Here is a 21153-nt window from a genome sequence, read left to right on the forward strand (position 1 = left end):
ACAATTCAAAGTGTGATGCGGTCAAGCCCTGTTTGCGAATTTTTACTACGTTGGCAAACAGCAGTAAGTGTCACGCTTGCGTACGACACATCTGCAAAGCGTAAAGATTAGACGAGACTACAATAACTGCACCAGATACGATACATATAAAAAAGTGCATCCGTTAACAGTACAAATTTTAATCAGAAAAGAGAGCTGATGTTATATCAAAATTATGTTTTAACCTTGTGTTTTTTAAGCAAAAAGGAAGAAAATGCATATTGCGTATTTGAAACTCTGTTTATGAACAATTAAAAATCAAATGGGAAAGATAGTATTTAGATTTTTTTTTCCCTTAAATCTGAATCAAAAACCCTATATATTCAGTTTCTTATAGATCTAAAACAGATTTAAAATGCTTTTAAAACAAAACTAAAAATGAAAAAAAAAACAAATTAATAGATTAAAAAAATTCCAATTATTAATTTAAAAGGGGAAAACGAGGAAATATTCTCTATACATCTATAATCTTCATTTGAAATAGATCAGAAATCCCAAAGTCAGCACTCATGATTTACCTTTTCGGGCCATTTAAATTAAGTGAAAAAAATATCTAAAAATACAAATATAAAATATCTATCATACCAAGTGTTACAATTTTTGACAGGCAGGATGCAATATTCATAAGAGGTATTATAATATATACTAGGTTAAAAGCAATCTCTTTAGGTATAAACTTGCAAATACTTAACCGGAGGAGTTGAGAATGAATGAATGAATGAATCATTGCATTTAAATGAAATAAAAAATACTACTCCTTATCTAGTTTTGTATTGTACTGCCCCCTAGAGTCCAAACCAATGCATTGTCTCAAATACTAACTAGTAAATCTTTATCCGAAATATATCTCATCAGCGAGCTTAAAAGTAAGACATTTAACCATTTGGAATGAGTAAAAAAAGACTTTTACACAATTAACAACCGGGAAATGGACGTACTCCTATTAAAAATACATTTGATTGCCTTTTTTTTGTTTAATTTACAACGTATTCCTTTACAACGGCCAATTAGCCACCATTATATTAAGGGTAATTGGTGGATGGCTCACAGCCGACAGACTTCAAATACGACCAGAGGTAAGGAGCGATCGATCTTGGGAAAACTTTTGAGGACGACCAAAAAACCCACCTGAGCCCACCATGCCTACAAAAAAGACCCCCGAGCTGCACATCAATCGATTTAAGAACAAGGGGAAGACCTCCACGGTAACTTTCAACTCATTTCAAGGCATTTTCAGTACAGCCAAAACAAGGGGAAGCTTACAAATTCATTTTTTTTTACATAAATTATACTATTGCAGTGACATATTTACACAGAACAACCAAAAAAGTCGCCCATTTCTCTCAAAAAATGAAGCAGAAAACATTCATCCAAAACCAAAGTGATGCCAAACTCCTAAATATAAAAACTACACCAAATTAAATTGATTAAATCATCACCTTGTCTAGAAAATGAGTTATTGCTTTAAATCAGAGATAAAGATGCAAATTTTTAACTATTATTGTGTTAACAGTTGCCCATATTGATGTTTTTTGTGATAGAAAGTATTATGATGTATGAATGATTTATTTTTGCAATTGCTTTTAATTTAGATACTTCATGAAAAGAGAATTTCGGACTGCGTGGAGTTGCGCAAAGTGAAGAAAAATGAGAACTTGATGAAGAGGAGACATATAACGCCATCTTTTTCCGATGACGGTCTATCGCCGACGTTGCTTTCGGATGACAAGGTCAGTTTTTGGATGCTTTTGGGGAAACAAAGCCTATAATTGCATGTAGTTGTTTTGTAGGCTTGCCGTTTAACCATTGAAGAAATAGTTGAAGAAATCAACTCGAACGACAAGGATGCTCAAATTCGGGGATGCCAGGCTGCCAGGTGAACTCACTTTCAAGTCACCTGACTCAAGAACAAGGGTTTCAAACTTGGTTCGCGGGCTTCTTTAACGCCAACTTGATTTCACGTGGGCCGGACCATTTTAGATATAATATTTAGGTTTTTTTTTTAAATAAATGGAATAAAATCGTTGAATATTCAGATTTTTATAGATCTAAAACAATATTTATTTTAGCTTTTTTTAAAATATATTTTTAGATTTTACAAAATTATTTTTGAACTAAAAACACAGAAAAAAATGATTAAAAAATTAAAAAAGAATATTTAAATGTGGGAAAATCAGGAAATTTAATATAAATCTAAACTCCATTTTAATTTGATCCTAAAACAGAATGTCCGCACTCATTGACTTTCCCGGGCCGCACAAAATGTTGCGGTGGGCCAGATTTGGCCCCCGGGCCGCCACTTTGACACACTTGCTCGAGACTGTTTTCAAATCATTTTCCTTTTAATCCTTGTGTTGGTCAGAAAACTCCTTTCTCAAGAGCGCAACCCTCCTCTGAAAGAAATCATCGACGCTGGCCTCCTAGCTCGCATGGTGCTCTTCTTAAGCATGGACGAAGAGCCTCCCTTGCAATTTGAAGCCGCTTGGGCTCTAACCAACATTGCCTCTGGAACATCTTGGCATACACAGCAGGCCAGTGCATTGCTAGGACATAATTACCTCCATTTTTTTCTTTCTTCCAATCTTTCCAATATCCAAAAATCCTCTTTCTGTACTCAGGTGGTGGAAAATGGTGCTATTCCCTGCTTTATTTCATTGCTGGCTTCACCGCACTTGCACATTAGCGAGCAGGCTGTGTGGGCTCTGGGAAACATTGCAGGTCATTTAAGTGACTTTTTTGTTCAGTTTTCTGTGAATCTGTATTAATTATCATTTTTTTTAAACCTTACAGGTGATGGTCCAGTCTATCGAGACGTCCTCATTGAATATAAAGTGATTCCTGCTTTGCTAAGACGGGTTTCTCCAGATACTCCGGTAATTTAAAGTTGAATATTCAAGTTGTATTCAAGGAAACAAAATGGCATCCCATTTTTTTTTTCCAGGTTGGATATCTTCGCAACCTTACATGGACTTTATCAAACCTATGCCGGAATAAAAACCCATTTCCACCTTTATCTGCAGTCCACCAGGTAAAGAAATCTAACCAAATTTCATTTTTTCTGCCATTTTAGGTCTTTACCGTTTCTCCACTTGATTTAAATCCTCCACTTTTTCCAGGTACTTCCAACACTAGTCCAGTTCCTCCACCATAACGACAAGGACATCCTATCCGATGCATGTTGGGCCATCTCCTACCTGACGGACGGCGACAACGATCGCATCGAAATAGTCGTAAGCTCTGGTATTGTCAACCGTCTGGTGGAGCTGATGGGCCACAAGGAACTCAACGTCATGGTAATAACGCACTTCTTCGTCTCTTAACCCCATTGGCCAAACTTTTTATGTCATTTTGGACCTGGAAACTTTTAGACTCCGGCTCTTCGCGCTATTGGGAACATCGTGAGTGGCTCCGATCTGCAGACTCAGGCGGCCATTGATGCGGGGGTTCTTGGGATGCTTCCTCAACTCATGCGGCACCCCAAGGGGAACGTGCAGAAGGAAGCTACCTGGGCTTTGTCCAATATCGCAGCTGGGCCTTGTATGCAGATCCAACAGATCATCACATGTGGTTTACTTCCTCCTTTAGTCCAATTACTACAAAATGTAAGTGGTCACATTTTGCCAAATGGGTTTTTCCAAACATTGAATGCTTGTAGTAAATTTTCTGGGGGGTTTTTCCCCTAAGGGAGACTTCAAGACCCAAAGGGAGGCTGTTTGGGCAGTGACCAATTTCACCAGTGGTGGCACTGTGGAGCAAGTAGTCGAGTTGGTCCATAGTGGGGCACTTGAAGGAATTATCAACCTTTTGAAAGTGAAGGATGCAAAGGTCATTCTAGTCATCCTGGATGCCATAAACAACATTTTCATAGTAAGGCGGGTGGAAGATGATGGGATGGATATGAACGTTCCTGGTTTGAATGATTTCAATTCCTGTTTAGGCAGCAGAGAAGATGGGTGAAATTGAAAAACTAACGCTGCTAGTTGAAGAGTTAGGAGGCCTGGACAGCATTGAATTTCTTCAAAACCACGAGAATGAGACGGTGTATCAGTCGGCACATAATCTCATCGAGAAGTACTTTAATGATGTAAGTCAACATGTACATTTTTGTCTACGCTTAAGGCTGAAAAAGGGCTTAAGAAGTGCATGTTTTTCTAAATGGGATTCAAAAACATGAATCTGTACTAAACAGGGCGAGTTGGAAAGTGTGAAAGAGGATCAAGAAACAGAAGAAACTTTTCCATTCAAGGCTCCAAATGTTCACAAAACCTTTGAATTTTGAATTCCTGCTCCACTATGAAAAAAATATATATATATTTTCCTAGCAAACTACCTTTTGTATGGTTGATTCAATCTTCACATGTAAAAGGGAATAAAATAAACCTATGCACAAAAAGTAAACATTTCACTTTTTTTGTATACCTGGTCAAAATTGGAAGATGAAAAGGAGACCAAGACCTGTAAAATATTATAACTTGTCTGTTTTATTTTTATAAAAAAAGAGATCATTTAAGAACATTAAAATAGTCAAACAATGACAAACAGACATGCCATGACTAATGTTCCCTCTAAGCTGTGCACATGTGCAATTGCGTACTACCTTCAACTTCTCTGCGCAGCAGCAATCATATGGTGTGCAGTAAATAAAATCCAAACTTTTTTTTACTCCATTATGATGCCTGTTTACGTGGCCATACCTCTGTCCACTCTTGTCAGATAAATTGTCCTTCTGCCCAGACCAACAAAACATTAGAGGGAACATTGGCTATGACCCATGTATGATAATGGCTGGGTCACCACATGAGAAGCTAGTCCAACTTAACTAACATCCATTAATAGCTTAATTTAGCTGTTTAAAAAAACTGGTTGGTAAATTGAGTTAAAAAAATGCATTTCAGGAAAGACCATTGGAAATTCCTGTACCAAATATGGCACATGCATATAATATACAGTTGATTTTTTAAATAAAAAATCAAGAGCATTGCATTTCACAAGGATGCCACTAAGTGGGAGTAAAACACTAAACAAGGCCAGACTTAATGCAACTGTTGACTAGGTTACCACTGATAAACTAACCACCTCACAAAACATGTTCCCTCATGACAATGGCCAACTTAATTGCAGTAAGTGCTTTAATAGAAAAATCCAATTCCTAAAGTGATTTGACAATGGCTAATTGTCCATTTACATCTTTTCATAGGTGAGTTCATGGCCACAGGTCTCACAGGTTTTCTTGTAGAAATCTTCTTCCAAATCCACCACTTCTTCTGCTCCATACTGATGTTGATGCGCACTGGTGTCTTTGGCCCACGTACTGCTCCTCACTGCCCGACGCAGTTCTTGGAAACACAAAGATCACGCTCTAATACCTCCCAAGCTAATGTCATGGCTGACCTCAATGCTGGACTTTAACCAACCTTTGACTTTTTTGTTGAAGCGCTTTTGTTTCTGTACTTCTTTATTCTCTTCCCTGTTCTTCTTGGCTTCCTCCAACAACTCCTCCGAACCCCAAACCTCCATACATCGCTTCTCCACGTCAATTTTAAGGTACAGCTTCATGTCGCCCCATCGTGGATTGTGAGGGTTTTTCCTCAATATGAATTTGAGAGGAGGTTCTCTTTTATCCAAGTCACAGTCTTTCAATAAATAGTTCTGCTTGGCTTCGGTTCTGGAGATCAACTTGTGTTTCTGGTCGTTGTCTCTGAAGGCGATCGATGGTCAATTGAACTCAATTGAATACATAAAATATATTCAAAACTGCTTAGGTAGTCAATCCCAACCACCTATAACTTATTTTCGCAAATAACTGTTGGCTAAAATATTTAAATATTATCAATCCTAACTAAAGACGTCTCGTTTTGAATCACTCGATCGGAAATCGGATTGTTTTTTAGGAACAAGATTGGGAAAAAAAATCTAACTTTTTGTTTTAGTTGTACTGTTAAATATTTTATATCATATAATTATTACCTCACTGGCTTAGCCAGTCCCCCAACCCCTTAAAAGAAGGTATTTATTTGTAAGTACATACCTGCACATGTCACACACAGAAAGGTTAAAGCTGGTATTGAGATACGAGTCCATAAAAGGCTTTTGGCAGTCATCGCAAAACAAGTAGTCTGGCTCGATGACGGGAGCTGTCAATCAAAATACAACGTAAAAATAAGGTCACATAATACATTGAACGAAAATAAAAACAACAACGTGTGTACATACCTGGTTGATGCACCACTTTAATGGTCTTTTGTTCGTCCCCTCCACCACTCTCTTCATCGATGAAAAACCCCGCACCAGTATCGATGGTTTTGCAAACTTTTGCAGCGGTCGCCCCTTCCACAGCAACCGAAGGACGGCTCGCTATTCGGGCTTGTCGCAGCATTAACGCCCGCTGTCGATTCCTTTCAATTTTTGCACGCATCGCAGCAGAGAGTTCGGGTTTTGGGGCTTGTTCCAATGCAGGATCATTAGGAATAGACGCCGTCGGTGACCTCGACGGGTCCATATTGTTTGACGAAGACCACTAAACAGAATCAATGGCACGCTCAATTAACACGAAATGCAAAACAGATGTCCCACTTCCAGGTTTGTCTTCTTCTTTTTCCCCCTCAGTCCGTCTGAGGTCACCACCGCCATCGTGTGGTAGGGGTGTGGAAGGCCAACTGTGTAGCTCAAATATATTCAAATAGTTATTTTTTTTAAACAATAGAACATATTCACTAGATTAAATTAGTAATTCTCTTATCTTGAGCCAATAAATTCTGGGTCATTAAGTAAAAAAATACTTTAGCTTTAAATTTGAGAAGGATATTTTATTAATAAAAAACAACATAAAAGAAAGCTCAATATTTCTACAATATAGATTCATGTTTTTAGACCACCTGAAGGGAGGAGTCAAAATCTCACCTGCTTTATTGTTGTTCTTGGCGAGGACACTAACTATAATGTCTGAAGTCTTAATTCATAAACATATTTTTTAGCTCAGTATTTAATTACTCCATCATGCGATTTTATACAGTGAGTTTAGCAATACAGTACATTTGTTACATTGTTAAACATAATGTAAGTGATAAACGAGAACAATTTCTTCCTTACATAGCACAAGATGGAAATACAAAATAACATTGGTCATGATACCCAATGATGATCTGCTGATCCTTTTTGTTTGTTGGGTAAACAAACAACCCACAACCATGAAAATAACTCACAGATAATCATCAAAGCAACAATTTCAAAATTTCATGAGCGGCCTAAAGCAGAAGTTGAATTGACTATTATTACATACAGGAGATGATATACAGACTTGTAAGATATATATATTTTTATATATATATTACAATTATATACACAAATGCAAAATAAAATATACTGATCATATTAAATGAGTTTAAATGAACATACCTTTGTGTGGGTTTCTCTGTGGGTGTTATTTAACTGTTTGTCTGAAGAGGAAAAAAAACATTGATAACCTGCAAAAAAATGAGACACACAAGGGAATATTTTGATGAATATGACAAAGCAGAGTCCAGCACCTTACCACATTAGATTTTGACTATCCTATAAAGTGAAATTGCACAAAAAAGTGTTCATTTTTGAGCGCAGAATAGCATAAATACCCAAAGAAAATGCAGTAGAAGGAATTAATCATTTTGACATCCTGATTAATGCCTGTTTTAAAATGGTTTCTAATCCACTGATGTAAAGTGAGGAAGTAAAATGAATGATGAATGACCTTTTCTTGCGTTTTAGTGTATGCAAATAAAACACTTTTTTTGCATACAGTACTGAGATTATTTGTATCTCAAATGCTTTTCTTGTCAAATGGATTTTGTGGGTTGTCATTTTTTTTCCATTTTCACCAGTACTTGTCTTTCAAAAATAATGAAAAATACAAATCATGCCAATACAAACCTTTTTTTTTGCAGTAATGTCTAAAAAATATACTCTTCTTAGTTTTGGGGGGAAAAAAAATGTCCATAATTCTGTATACTGCAATGCCAATTGGTGTAACTTGTTCGTTAAATAATAGAACATCTTTGTGCAAATAACCCCACTCCAATGACAATGTAATATTATAAATCTAAACATCTACCCTTCTCCCACGTATTCAGTCCATGTGCATTTCCTTTTTCTCTTAAATCAAGAAAAAACACATTACTTCACGACAAAATGTCCTCTCAAATGAACATCAAATTTTTCCCCACAAGTCTTTCTTCTCGACTCATTCAGTTCAAAAAATGTCGAATAAATCGTCCCATCAATCCATCCCAAAATGGGCATCAACCCACCAAAAAAATCAAGTTAAAAATGGCATCCGGTCCAGTTCAGTTCATTTCAGTCCAGCCAAGAGGCTCCTCCTCCTCCCCCTTTCAGATGCTTACTGGACATACTATAATTTTGTCCTCCAGCATGACACTGGTGATGAGGAAAACAAAGTAGAGTAGGAACATAAAGAAGCCCAGAAGTTTGCTCATCCTCCATTTGCATGCTGCAATGGAGATGATGACAAAGAGGAGCATAAGGAAGAGCAAAACAATGGCGCAGAACAACCCATTACTGCTCACTTCCACTGGTTTAAAGTCATTGATGACATTGTAGATGAGCCACGGGAATGGGAGACTGCAAGAAAAGTATGGATACAGTCATGAACTTCTCACTAACGTTATTTGACGTTAAAAAATATTCTACTGACCCCACTGTGATGTCAAAGATGTTAGAACCCACTGAACTGGACACGGCCATGTCGCCGAGCCCTTTTCGAGCCACGATGACGCTGGTGATGAGGTCAGGGATGGAAGTACCGGCTGCTAGGATGGTCAAACCCATGATCTCTTCTGTGATCCAGAATGTCTCGCCGACCTGGAAGGCAACAGAAAAATGTTGGGTGGAGGTGTAAGTATATTTTATTTTTATTATTTTGTACATAAATTCAAAAAATTATTGATTCTTCAAACTACCAAACTGTCCAATAGTGTTATGTACTTTTATTGCTTCAGTTAAAATGTAATTTATCGTATTAAAGGTGTATATATAGTGCTAGATTAGTTGAACAAATCACTACTTTTATGACAATATGATACAAAATTGAGTCATTTTCTGTTATTGTAACAAAGCTACCAATTGTTTTTTTTAATTGTTTTTTTTAGCAATTTTATATACTAGGTATGTAAATCACTGATTTCATGACAATATGATACAAAATTAATTCCTTCTTTTTTTATAATAACAGAAAAGGAATACATTTTGTACCATGTATTTTTTCATTTCATGTCCACGCTCTCAAGTTTAAAAGAGAGCGCCGTCTTGATCTGGCAGCGGCTCAAAACAGATTAGCCCGGGATTAGCAGAGAATGTCTTACATTTAACACCTCGACGGCAGTGTGCGAGTGGACCTCCCGCTGTGAGAAACACATTTTGCTTACCTGATGAGCCCACCACACCATCAGGTATGAGAAGAAAGCAATCCAACTGATGGAGCCGATGAAAGTGACTGGGAAGAACCTTTCCGAGGTCTGGAAAATAAAAAGTACAAAATGATTTTTGAACTAAAAACACAGAAAAATTGATTAAAAAACACTACTATTGATTTAAAAGAGCGAAAATCAGAATATGTAATATACATCTATACTCTTCATTTTAATTTTTATCCAAAATGATGCGGTGGGCCAGATTTGGCCCCCGGGCCGCCACTTTGACACCAGTGGTCTAAATATAAAAATAATATTACTTAATCAATGCTGTCCATTGATAGTAGTTTTGTACATTGTATTGGATTAATGACAGTTATCTATGAATTTACACACGATATGTGTATACGTGTAAGTGTATAAATGTGTATATGTGTATATATGTGTATATGTGTGTAATGTGTGCATGTGTGTATATACGTGCGTATATGTGTGTATATGTGTGTATATATGTGTATATATGTGTATATATGTGTATATATGTGTAAATGTGTGTTTGTGTATTGTCACCTCTCTTCTGACATCGGGCAAGGTGAGCCAGAGAGGAAAGACAATAGGGAAGATGACCAGGTAGGTGAGACGTTTCCTGGTAGTGTCTGGCCAAGCCAAACTCAGAGGCTGATCTTCATCATCCTCCTCCTCACCCATCTGACAGAGAGCTCATTTACATCAGTTTCTTGACAAATTTAGACCTGGTAAAAGTTTCTAATTCCAACAAGGAGACTCAAACCTCTTCTCCCGCAACGCCATTCATGGGAGGGGTGACTTCCACTGCCACCTTTGTACTTGACGAAATGGTTTTGATGGCTTGAAGGAAGAATAGAGAGAGAAAGAGAGGGTTACGTGAATGGTCGGTATTGGGAAGGAATGGATGGAAATGGAAGATGTTCTAACTCACCGACTCCATTGGCACTGGCGGCCTGTTCTTCTTTGCACTGCTGTTTTGCCATTTTGTGAAGAATTGATGCCTTTTCTTTGAATCGGCCTGCAAACAAGGAAAAAATGAATTTTGTTTGTTTTATTTAAATTGGAAAAAGTGGAAGATAAGAGATTGTTTCAATAGAGCAGACATTTCACTTTTGCTCTATTATCTTATCTAATTTAGTAAATTTTAGTACAGTATGGAGCAGGGGTGTCAGACTTGGGTTGGTTAAAAACAGAGAAAGAATTGATTAAAAATGACAATTATTGATTTATAATTAGCAAATTTAATATACATCTATATTCTTCATTTTAATTTGATCCTAAAACAGAAAAAGTCGGCACTCCTGATTTACTTTCCCGGGCCACACAAAATGATCCAGCGGGCCAGATTTGGCCCCCGGGCCGCCACTTTGACACCTGTGGTCTGAATATAGAAGTAATATTACTTCCTCAATGCTGTCCATTGATTGTTGTGTTGATTATAGTGTACCATCTATGTATATACACGAAACAACCAGAATTGCAATTTCTTTTAGATACAAACAGCCATCTAAACAACTATGTTAGCGTGTATACACAATTTATGAACTTTGTGTATGTAGTGAACAAATAAATTCCCTGCTTTGTTTCTCATTTAATCCTTTAGGCCTTTTAGATTCATTTTCCGCCCAAATAAATCCATTTAAAGATCACTATTTGCTCTCCTGTGACCTCAAACATATATATCAAACCTCATATCCCGCCAATCAACACTATTCCTCCCCTTCCCTTTAAATGAAGTGTAACAATTTCAGAATCTTTCCACAGGCTTGCTTTAAAAGAATTTTTTGGATTACACACCTTCATTGCTTAGTGGGTCCAATGTGTGTATCATGAGTTGAAAGATGCTGTTTCTCATCAATGAGTTGTGCAGAGAAGCGCAGCTGCCTTCCCTCTGTAACCTCGGTTTGGCCTGTAAAAATGGAGACATGTTGTAAAATCTTTTTGAAAACAAAATACACACAAAAACTGCATTCTCCAAAATAGACTTACCATCAGTTTATTCTCGTCATCTGCAGGTGGGGTGCTGACCTGTCCAGAAAAACACAAAAATCCATTAATACCCTTTAAATTCAGTCATGCATTTAATACATTCATATAAATAACCAAGACAGTAGGAGTAATAACAAATAAATAATAAGATATTTTTATGTGAAACACTTGCCATGGTGGACCAAAGTGTTTTTCTTTAGTTTTTCATTTAATGTCAATGTTGACTAAATTTAATGGCCAATCAGAAGTAGGACAGTTGGTTTATTTATTCTATTTTATTTTTTCTACACATGACACAGGGCTTTTAAAATCTTAATTAGGTTATGATTTTGAGAGTATAGTATGCACAGTATTGCCATGTGGCTACTATAAAACTCTACCTAAAACTCTGCCATTTCAGCAGTACATAAAATCCTATAAAATAAATAAGTAATGTGAATCCAACCCTATTTTTTGGGAGAATTTGGGAGAAAAAAAACATGATCAAATTTATAGCCGGTGAAGAAAAAAAACCTGTTTACATTTTCTAAACCTATTATTGATCATACAAGTATCCTATAATAATGACGTAATGATTGATATTCCATACATTATGACTAAACGGATTATTTTTTTCATTTTAATTGTGAATGATGTTTAGAAATTCAAAAATATGACTTAAAATGACAAATAGTACTAGCATGATGAAGCAATAATTTAATCTAAAAATCTATGAATAAATGTAACGTCAATGTTGAGATATCCAATTCATACTGACAGTTTTAAATGCACCTAATTCCGCTGATTGGAATAAACAGTAAAAATAATATCTCACATGGGACCATAATATTGGGTTGTTTTCACCATGTTGAACATTTTGCAAGACTACTTTTGAACGTGGATACATTTGCTGTCGTCACTGCCGGTAAGAAGACGTTAAGGGGATCAGAAAGGATTGCATTCTTCCGTGCCAATCGGAACACAAAAAAAGCATCGTCTTCTCCACGTTTTGAACCGCAAACATGGCTAAACGATTGGTCTCGTTTTGCAGACAATGCCCTCAAAAGATGACGACATCGGGATACCCTGAGCTAGCATTGAGGAGATGCCCTTCTTATTATCTAACCCTTCAGTGTTGCACTGTGATTCCAGTGCCAAACTATTATTAGCGTCCCTAAATGGGATTGGAGAAGATTAACCTTTGGGATTATTGAGAAGCAACCATTACATGAGGACAGCTGGGCATCAAGTACCTTGCAACAAAAATGGATAAGCTCTTCTACAGCTGATTCCCAGAAGTCAGACATTGAGAAAAAAAGTAGCATTTGTTTACTTTAGCATGCTAACCTTTGAATAAACCATGCCAATGCAGAAAAAAAGCAAGTCATGGTTCTCACAGTTAATGACAAAGAGTTGGGTGAGAGCCATAAAGGGGGAGGAGCTTGTCAAGTGGTATGGACCAACCAGGAGAGGGTTAATATCATCTTGTTTTGACCTTGTGTGGCGTCACAAGGCACGATGACAAATTGTTATTTGGGTTTTTGGGCGGTTGAAGTGATTGCACAAGTGGATGTTAAGAGTGGGTTCTTCTCAAGGTCAATTGCCAGTGTTACATGGAACATTGTACCCATGGAGGAGTAGGATAAAAGAGGGAAAAATGCTTTAAATGTTTGTTTTTGGTATTGATTTTGAATTTTGGGGTCTGTTGGATTGAAGAAATGTAACATCTTTTTGAATAGCCAGGCGCCATTTTGAGTCTGAGACCTGCTTTCTAAAAGTAGACGCTAAAGATGAAGCCTGACCCTTAAACCTCTCACTGGCTTGTCCCGAGCAACAGGTCGGAAGCAGTAGACAAACATTGAAATACTCGCATTAGGCTATTTGTATGGGTTGGATTTTTTGCTAATGGCTAAGAAGTGCATTAACATCATGTTGGGTTCCTAGTTTGGGCTTTAAGTTACAAAGTTGTAGGGTGGATATGATGAAAAAGGACCATTGCTAATGGCGAATTTGAGCTTTTTTGGAAGTTTCTTATGATTTTTTTTTTTTTACCCAAATCATTGTGTGCAACTCCTTTTGGAATGGCAACAAAATGGAAGGATAAATAGAAGGACAAATGAATGGTCGGATAAAAGTATTGTCCTTGGTCTTAATGGTCTTGACCTTAATGGAAAGGTCTGACAGTTGGATTGATGATGCGAGAATGCCAATTTGATGTTTGAGGCTGTTAATAAAACTGGATGGAATGCTGAAACTGATGAAAACGATAAGATTGGACGGATTGTTAAATAGGTGTTGTCGCCTGGTCGACCTGTTGGATTGGATTGGAGTTGTAGACATACCTTGGGTGCAGCCTCGATGACGTTGACCCGGTTGCTACTCAGTTGCCTCTTGATGACCACTTCCACGTTGGCGTTGAACTTCATGAAAGTCACATAGGTGGCGTAACACATGAGCAGACTAATACTCTCATTCAACGTGATTTGGTTATCCAGGAAAAAGTAGATGAGCATCAGCAGACCGATGATATAGAAGGAGACGTCTCGGAACAGAGGCCACCAGGTAAGGTTGAGCACCTCTTTGGAGAAGAGGGCGCACATCCCAATCACAAACAAGATGTTGAAGACAGCCGAACCCACGATGGTACCGATTCCCACGTTGCTATGGGAGACGAAGACCCCTATAACGGAGGTGAAGAGCTCCGGAGCCGAGCCACCGGCCGCCATGAAGGTGGCGCCCGCCACGTCATCGGAGATCTCCAACTTCTCCGTGATGACGGTCAACGCCGGGACGAAGAACTCGTCGCAAACGATGGCTAAGGCTATGAACATGTACAACATTCCCATCATGTGAAACGCCACGAAGCCTCGGCGCCGATCCTCCACGCTGAAGTAGTCCGTCGGGTAGTCCCCGTGATTCATGTCGATCTCGGACGTGGGTTGAGCCCCGCTTTCGGAGACATTTTGGTGCTCCAGGAGAGTCCTTTGGGGTAAGTCGGCATCTTCCGAACCCTCCGATTGTGGCTCCGCCCCGTTGCTGGCGAGAGACAAGGCACTCCACGAACACACCGCGCAAACTACCGCCAGGCAGAAGACGAAACCCAGAACCCGGCCGGGTCGTAGTTTTCTTCTGGCGCCTTGGAATTGAAGCCTAACGCATCTCAGAGATGGTCCGGGTAAGTCGTCCAGGTCGGACAGCCGCGTCCTGTCTCGGCATCTTCTGGGTAGGAAGGACTTCATGGTGTTTGCTTGTGGTGGAAGAGCGGGAGAGTGTAGACAATCCCCCCCCACCCAGGTAAAGATGGGCTGGTGTGGTTTTTGGCTACAAGGGCGGGGGTCTGGCAGACCACGCCGGGTGGCTTCACCGATTGGTTTGCATGACGCTTTCCCCTTTAAATCCCGCGGAGGCCCCTCAGTCGGATTCCAGGGTCCAGCCCGTTTAAAGGCTTCCTCATTTCAAGTCCTGGAAAAAAACAAGAATTTTCATGAAAACATCTCAATAGCAAAAGGTCAACTTGAAAATGCCATTATGACATTTCAAAAACATCTAATATGGAGTTTGCATGTTCTACCCGGGCCTGTGTGGGTTTTCTCTAGGTACTCCATTTTCCTCCCACTTTCCAAAAATATGTATTATAGGCTAATTGAAGACTAAATAGTTTGTATCCTTGTGCCCTGTGATTGGCTGGCTACCGATTTAGGGCCTCTGGGCCGAAGTCAGCTGGGATAGGCTCCAGCACCCCCCTGCGACCCTAGTGAGAAAATAAATGAATGAAAATATCAGCATTACTATACAATCTCAATCATTAATACGAAATAAATTGTTAAATAATATTCAGGACGGAGTTATGGTCAATTCTGACGACAATTATAGCCAATTACAGCCGTTATACAAGGCTCTTAATCCATGTCGCTGCCAAAGAGAACACCAGAAACTCCTTTCACATTATACCACTGTATATCTTAAATGTAATTGAATAACTCCATTTAAATTCAGCAATAAAACATTCACAGCCAAATATTATAAATAAACTAATTTAGCCCAAGCTGAAAAAACCCAGCATTTTGCTATTAAACATGATAAAATCAAGAAATAAACAGTGCTTTTTTTGTATTAAGTCTGTCAATCTGGATATTTTTGTCCTGTTTAAAATGTGTGGTTTATATTAGCCATTTTTTACAGTGTGCTGAGAAGCTGTGAGCATCTTCTAACATTAGTGAAAGCTTATTAGGAGGCTCCCTAATCCCTGATAAGATATACTTAGATAAGCCATAGAGAGCCTGCACACTGCTGCTAAAAGTCATAAAATCAAATCGACAAAAACACTAACAACAAACAAACACACCACCACCCTTAAAAACACCCTCCCTTCTTCCCCTCAAACCGTCATTCCACCAAACAAACCATTTTTAACCAAACAAATAAAAAAACTTAAAAACAACATAGAATCCAGGCAATAACATGCTATCAACCATAAATTAATACACACAAATATATGATCATAAAATGATGTAAGAGTAAAAATCCTCACCTGAGTTGGAGATGTCCAGCTGGGACTGAAGCTTGGATGGTATTCCAATCAATTCAATTCCATCTGGAATAAAAAAACACCCCTAAAAAAATTCCCTATGCGCTGGCTATTGAGTTTGAAGGTTCCAGCGTTAATTCTCAGTAAGATGTTCCACCCTGACAAGAAGTTCCAACGACAGCAGACCAAATGGCATTGACCAATCTGCTTCTGCTCCTCCTCCCTCCCTCCCTCCCTCCCTCTTTCTTTCTTTCCTCCTCCCCCCCTCCCATTCTAAAAAAGCAAAGTGGACACTGGTCCTGTGTCTTCCCACCTCAACCCCGCCTTTACCTTCTCCTCATCCTCACACCCAAGTCGATGGGTGTTGTCAGCCTCAACGAGCTTATGGCGCCATAAAGCTGCGGCCTATCGTGCCATAGGGTCAAAGGCCTTGTGCCTAAAGCCCAGAAAACCAATCCTGGACACTGTGCTCTGATGTAAGAGCAAAGGTCAAGTCCACAGATGTCTTATCACAAGTCAGGGGTCACCAAAATTTTCAAAATGGAAAAATGTGCATCAATTGCTATTCATTTGGTATCCCGACTATACTCTCACAGGGGGGTGCTGGAGCCTATCCCAGTCAACAAAGACACACCAAAAGGGTTGCTAGCCAATCGCAGGGTACTAGGAGACAAAAAAAATGTCAGTCTTAGCTAGGGACAATTTAGAGGAGTGTCAAAGTGGCGGCCCGGGGGCCAAATCTGGCCCGGCGCATCATTTTGTGTGGCCCGGGAAAGTAAATGATGAGTGCCGACTTTCTGCTTTAGGATCAAATTAAAATAAAGAGTATAGATGTATATTAAATGTCCTGATTTTCCCCCTTTTCAAACAATAATTGTCATTTTTAATGATTTTTTTCTGTTTTTAGTTCAAAAATCTTTTTGTAAAATCTAAAAATATATTTAAAAAAAGCTACAATAAACAATGTTTTACATCTATTAAAAAAACTGCATATTCAGGGTTTTTAATCCAGTTCTTTTAATCCATTTATAAAAAAAAAATCTAAATATTATATCTAAAAGTCCGGCCTAAAAGTTTGTTTATTTTGTTCATGTCTTTAACTCACTGGCTGTCACTTAAATCTAAAGTCTATGACTGCCAATGAGTAAAACTCTATTTATTTAATGAAATTGATGATGCTAACGGTACTATGCAAATCCTAGATTCATGCTTTTAAACCCAAAGCATTCAATCTGGTCGGATTGACATCGTCTACCGTTTTTGTTTCTCCTACTGCTCCTATCCAATTAAGAAGGAACATACTTAATGGAGTGGCACTCTTACTCTCATTCACCTGCAAACACTGCTGTTGTGAGCTTAAAAAACAACCCAAAACAAAACAAAAACAACACCCCCCAAAACCAGTCATGCAAAACTCCTCCACCACCATCAAGAACCACATTTAAGCCAAATAAGGACTGACGAAATAAGTTTCTTCTCCCGTTAGAGCAAATTTTGTCCCAGCCTGCCGTGACTAGTTTTATTTAGAAAGTTTAAACACAGTAAAGAAGCTCTCCCAGGCCACAGTTACTAAATTAAGACCTAGGCAATGTTCTTTCCGGGCTAAACTTGTTGCATAACCGAGGCGGCGAAAGCCTGCAGCCTGACGATTGGCTCCTTTACCCTGAAATAAAAATAAGTCTCTTCACATGCAAAAGAAAGCACACTTAAGCTTGCATAGCAAAAAAATGCTAACTAGTTTCAAACTTCTGCTCAATAGAAAAATTATATTAAAAAAGAACAATGACTTGTGGCCAGTACAATGTACTAATTCTTTTTTATTAGTCACAAAATGTCAAATGTGACGTTCAAGTCCACAGTTTGTGTCATTGGCTTTTCATTACAGTACATTGTAGTCGTTAATTATTTTTTTTTCAGTCATGTTGTCTCCGGGAAGGACCCGATTTTGGTCTCTTGCCGTCTCAGATAAAAAGCTCATGAATCAAGCTGTCTGTAAGTCAATCCTTCACCCAGTTACGCCCACATGATTAAAGTCGTCACCATTTAAGTGCTTCTTTCCCCATAGCAAACATCTCATCTACCCACAACACTTAGCTTTCTTTCCATAGTTGTCCACCACCTCCGGTAAGATGCTCTCATCCTCATTCACGTCCTCCGTGACAGTCTTTCCGACCAATTGGAAGATGTCCTCAGCCGCTGCTCCCATTGGCTCGGCTACTTTTACAGCCAACATGTCCAGAGAGAGGACAGTTCCTTTGGCTATCTTGACTTTGGCCACAACTGACTTTCCCAGCTGGAGAAGAAGAAATATGTTAATGAAGGGTCTTAAAAATTAGATTCTGCAGTAAAACACAATATTATACCACACAATTCTCTTATCGATTCAAAATCTGTCCAAAATGTTCTTGATACGTGTCTAAAAGTGTATGCACATCCACCCCAGTCCGCTAGTTAGCAGCAAAATATAATTATATTTTTTAATATTTAGAATTCTGCATTTGAGAAAAAGACACATTATTCCAACAGAAAACAGAAAAAATACTTTAGTGCAGAGTGGTGTTTCAGAAAATAGTCATAAATACACTTCGATGACTATTTTAATAGTTTTGTCCTTAAAGCGATATTTAAAAAAATAATCGCAATAATCACCCTAAAGCCTAATATCGGGATTAATTGGGATGAAATCGAAATATGAGGAAACACACATCCCTAATGTTAACAATAGTCAATTTATGAAGGAATCTCCTTTAAATATCGTATGCACTGCTAATGCCGCTATAATTACATTTTTCTAAATGTTATTTAATGACGAGGTAAGGTCAGAGGAGAAATCTTACCTTATCATGACACGGCTTTTCGCAAGGCAACATCTTTTTAAGGCCACTTCCCATTGCCCTCTCCACCAACCGAACAGCGCGAACCAGCTCGGCCAGTTCAGGAGGCTCCAGAGATGCTTCGTGGTCACTTCCCTTCCAGGTCTTATCCAGTGTGATGTGACGCTCTATAACCTTTGCCCCCATGGCCACGGCCGCCACCGAAATGTGGATTCCGGATTCGTGGCCGGAATACCCGATTGGGATATCGGGGAATTCCTTCTGGTATTCCTGTCAATGAGCAGTCTTTGTAAATTTGGGTATACTTTTAAAATACAATGTATTTTCTACCCTCTAAATGCACTTTTATCATGGTGGCACCTGCAATGTATCAGTGTATGTATGTATATGTGTGTATTTATGTGTGTGTATATATATGTGTGTATGTGTTTATAATGTGTGTATATGTGTGTATGTGTTTATAATGTGTGTATATATGTGTGTGTATATATGTGTATGTGTATATATGTGCGTGTATGTGTGGATGTATATATGTGTATAAGTGTATATGTGTATATATGTGTATATATGTGTATAAGTGTATATATGTGTATATACGTGTGTATATGTGTGTGTATATGTGTGTGTATATGTGTTTATATATATGTGTATATATGTGTATAAGTGTGTGTATATGTGTGTATATATACACGTGTATATGTGTGTGTATATATGTGCGTGTATATATACATATACATGTGTTTATACGTGTATATAGAAAAACAGAAAAAGTATTCCCCCCCTAATAAAAAAAAAAAAATCGGTTTTAATTACAGCGATCACTCTGAGGTTGACGTCCTCGGCCTCAAGCGGGTAGGCGCTGGTACACTGTAGGATGGCAAAATTTGGGTTGTGCTCCTTCACCGTTTTGTACACTTGACGCATGGTCTCCATGGATTGCATCCCACTGGACACGATCATGGGACGTCCTGAGATGTGCAAAGTCGAAAAACACCATTTTAGTTATCACCATACAAAAACGTATCAACTTTTAAGTCAAAAATTCTATCTCTACTTTAATTTGGAAGTCGTGACAGAATTGAGCTTTCCCACCTTTCTTGGCAGTTTTCGCCAAATAAGGAAAGTTGTTGGTGTCTCCTGATCCAACTTTGAAAAAAGGCACATTCAACTCATGGAGGAATTCTACTGCCATCTAGATCAGAGTTCATGTATTTACAGTTTAAATGCATTTTGTCAAGTGCAAAGCCTGAAAATGAAGAGTGGCCTACCTCATCCATTCCAGAGGCAGTGAAGAAGATCCCAATTTCCTTGGCATACTTCTGCAGCTCCTTGTACTGCTCATGGCTGAACTCTAGGTGGCGCTTGTGATCACCATAAGTTTCCCCCCATGAGTTTTTGGTCTTGTAAGGACGTTCTAAAGCACGTTTGTTAAACTTGTACTGTAACTCACTCTTCTGGAACTTGGCACAATCGGCACCGCAGTCCTGGCAAAGAAAGAATATTTGTTTATACAAATAAAACATAATAATAATATTCAGAAAGTGCAAGTTCTGCAATTTTGTTGTTGATAAATAAATACTATAAAACTGACGTGCAGCTATAATAATCATAATATACTGTATATAATTAATTGATGCCACCAATTCAGGGTGTTGTGCCCCGCCCCTAAGTCAGCGAGCTAGGCTCCAGCACCCCCCGCAACCCTAGTGAGGATAAAGTGGTTCAGAAAATAAAATAAGATATTTCATGTAGTGTGCGGAATATTTCACTTTTCAATGACTAATTTTCGTTGGAATTAATTAGGAAGCAAATTAATTCGCTTCAAATTGATTAACTGATTAATTATAGATTTCAAGCACGTGTTTCAATATGAATAAAATATTGTGAAAGTTTGAAACTCGATTTAAGATAAACGGGGTCACACATAAATCTAGGCTTTTTACAAATTATCCAAGCACATTGGTTGAAATTGAACACATAAGGCAGTTTGGATTTCATATCAGTGTCACCGTTATTAATTATTACCTTTGCCATTTTGATCATTTTCTTAGCGACGCCGATGTCTCCCTGGTGGTTTTGTCCAATTTCGGCAATAATGAAGCACGGATGGTTGGCTCCAATCATCCGACCGGGGCAAAGCTCAAATTTTAAAGGCATGTTGTTAGAAAAAATGAAATACTTTTAAATATATATGATCAAAACGGGAGCTGGGAGTTGCTTTTCTCAACTGGAGAAGACCAAGCCGAACACTTACAATGAGGCACAAGCCCGGAAGTGTCATTACTTCCGCGTTTGTAGGGCAACGTGTTAGATTGAAACGTGCCCAAACGGCGGCCATCTTGGAGAGGTCAACAGT

At 38.4% G+C, this 21153-nt stretch overlaps 4 protein-coding genes across 4 annotated transcripts; 1 reads left to right on the forward strand and 3 right to left on the reverse strand.

Moving 5' to 3' along the window:
• The first annotated feature begins 1071 nt into the window (after positions 1–1071).
• kpna7 (karyopherin alpha 7 (importin alpha 8)) lies at positions 1072–4437 on the forward strand. Its single transcript, XM_077719744.1, has 11 exons — positions 1072–1244; positions 1632–1769; positions 1830–1915; positions 2402–2570; positions 2658–2757; positions 2830–2912; positions 2981–3067; positions 3156–3332; positions 3408–3641; positions 3724–3906; positions 3977–4437. The coding sequence occupies exons 1-11, from the start codon at positions 1179–1181 to the stop codon at positions 4211–4213; spliced, it is 1560 nt and encodes a 519-aa protein (XP_077575870.1). The 5' UTR covers positions 1072–1178; the 3' UTR covers positions 4214–4437.
• Positions 4438–5150: 713 nt separating this feature from the next.
• On the reverse strand, positions 5151–6640 carry xpa (xeroderma pigmentosum, complementation group A). The gene is made up of 4 exons (XM_077719076.1): positions 6253–6640; positions 6068–6173; positions 5454–5737; positions 5151–5375 (listed from the first exon to the last, which is right to left on the reverse strand). Exons 1-4 carry the CDS (start codon positions 6536–6538, stop codon positions 5221–5223), a joined length of 831 nt encoding a protein of 276 aa, XP_077575202.1. The 5' UTR covers positions 6539–6640; the 3' UTR covers positions 5151–5220.
• A 184-nt stretch (positions 6641–6824) lies between these two features.
• LOC144198362 (sodium/potassium/calcium exchanger 2-like) lies at positions 6825–16169 on the reverse strand. The gene is made up of 10 exons (XM_077719320.1): positions 15967–16169; positions 13778–14897; positions 11457–11495; positions 11265–11376; positions 10399–10485; positions 10231–10307; positions 10011–10148; positions 9456–9545; positions 8726–8892; positions 6825–8652 (listed from the first exon to the last, which is right to left on the reverse strand). Exons 2-10 carry the CDS (start codon positions 14672–14674, stop codon positions 8403–8405), a joined length of 1857 nt encoding a protein of 618 aa, XP_077575446.1. The 5' UTR covers positions 14675–14897; positions 15967–16169; the 3' UTR covers positions 6825–8402.
• A 1593-nt stretch (positions 16170–17762) lies between these two features.
• LOC144197804 (N-acetylneuraminate-9-phosphate synthase-like) lies at positions 17763–21077 on the reverse strand. The gene is made up of 6 exons (XM_077718451.1): positions 20823–21077; positions 20066–20281; positions 19890–19989; positions 19611–19765; positions 18801–19067; positions 17763–18256 (listed from the first exon to the last, which is right to left on the reverse strand). Exons 1-6 carry the CDS (start codon positions 20952–20954, stop codon positions 18041–18043), a joined length of 1086 nt encoding a protein of 361 aa, XP_077574577.1. The 5' UTR covers positions 20955–21077; the 3' UTR covers positions 17763–18040.
• Positions 21078–21153: the final 76 nt, after the last annotated feature.

This window comes from Stigmatopora nigra, chromosome 6 (assembly GCF_051989575.1).
Source record: "Stigmatopora nigra isolate UIUO_SnigA chromosome 6, RoL_Snig_1.1, whole genome shotgun sequence".
In the NCBI taxonomy this organism is placed as follows: Eukaryota; Metazoa; Chordata; class Actinopteri; order Syngnathiformes; family Syngnathidae; genus Stigmatopora; species Stigmatopora nigra.

Bases quoted from the DNA above. Each gene is read 5' to 3' on its own strand.
- kpna7 (XM_077719744.1), top strand. From the start codon at position 1,179: ATGCCTACAAAAAAGACCCCCGAGCTGCACATCAATCGATTTAAGAAC. The intron at 1,770-1,829 runs GTCAGTTTTTGG...GTTGTTTTGTAG, and splicing joins CGTTGCTTTCGGATGACAAG to GCTTGCCGTTTAACCATTGA. The intron at 3,642-3,723 runs GTAAGTGGTCAC...TTTTCCCCTAAG, and splicing joins TAGTCCAATTACTACAAAAT to GGAGACTTCAAGACCCAAAG.
- LOC144198362 (XM_077719320.1), bottom strand. From the start codon at position 14,674: ATGAAGTCCTTCCTACCCAGAAGATGCCGAGACAGGACGCGGCTGTCC. The intron at 11,496-13,777 runs GTATGTCTACAA...TTTTCTGGACAG, and splicing joins TCATCGAGGCTGCACCCAAG to GTCAGCACCCCACCTGCAGA. The intron at 8,653-8,725 runs GTCAGTAGAATA...CTTTTCTTGCAG, and splicing joins ATCTTTGACATCACAGTGGG to TCTCCCATTCCCGTGGCTCA.
- xpa (XM_077719076.1), bottom strand. From the start codon at position 6,538: ATGGACCCGTCGAGGTCACCGACGGCGTCTATTCCTAATGATCCTGCA. The intron at 6,174-6,252 runs GTATGTACACAC...TTTGATTGACAG, and splicing joins TAAAGTGGTGCATCAACCAG to CTCCCGTCATCGAGCCAGAC. The intron at 5,376-5,453 runs GTTGGTTAAAGT...TGTGTTTCCAAG, and splicing joins CTTCAACAAAAAAGTCAAAG to AACTGCGTCGGGCAGTGAGG.
- LOC144197804 (XM_077718451.1), bottom strand. From the start codon at position 20,954: ATGCCTTTAAAATTTGAGCTTTGCCCCGGTCGGATGATTGGAGCCAAC. The intron at 19,990-20,065 runs GTAGGCCACTCT...ACTCTGATCTAG, and splicing joins CTGCCTCTGGAATGGATGAG to ATGGCAGTAGAATTCCTCCA. The intron at 19,766-19,889 runs GTGGGAAAGCTC...TGCACATCTCAG, and splicing joins GGCGAAAACTGCCAAGAAAG to GACGTCCCATGATCGTGTCC.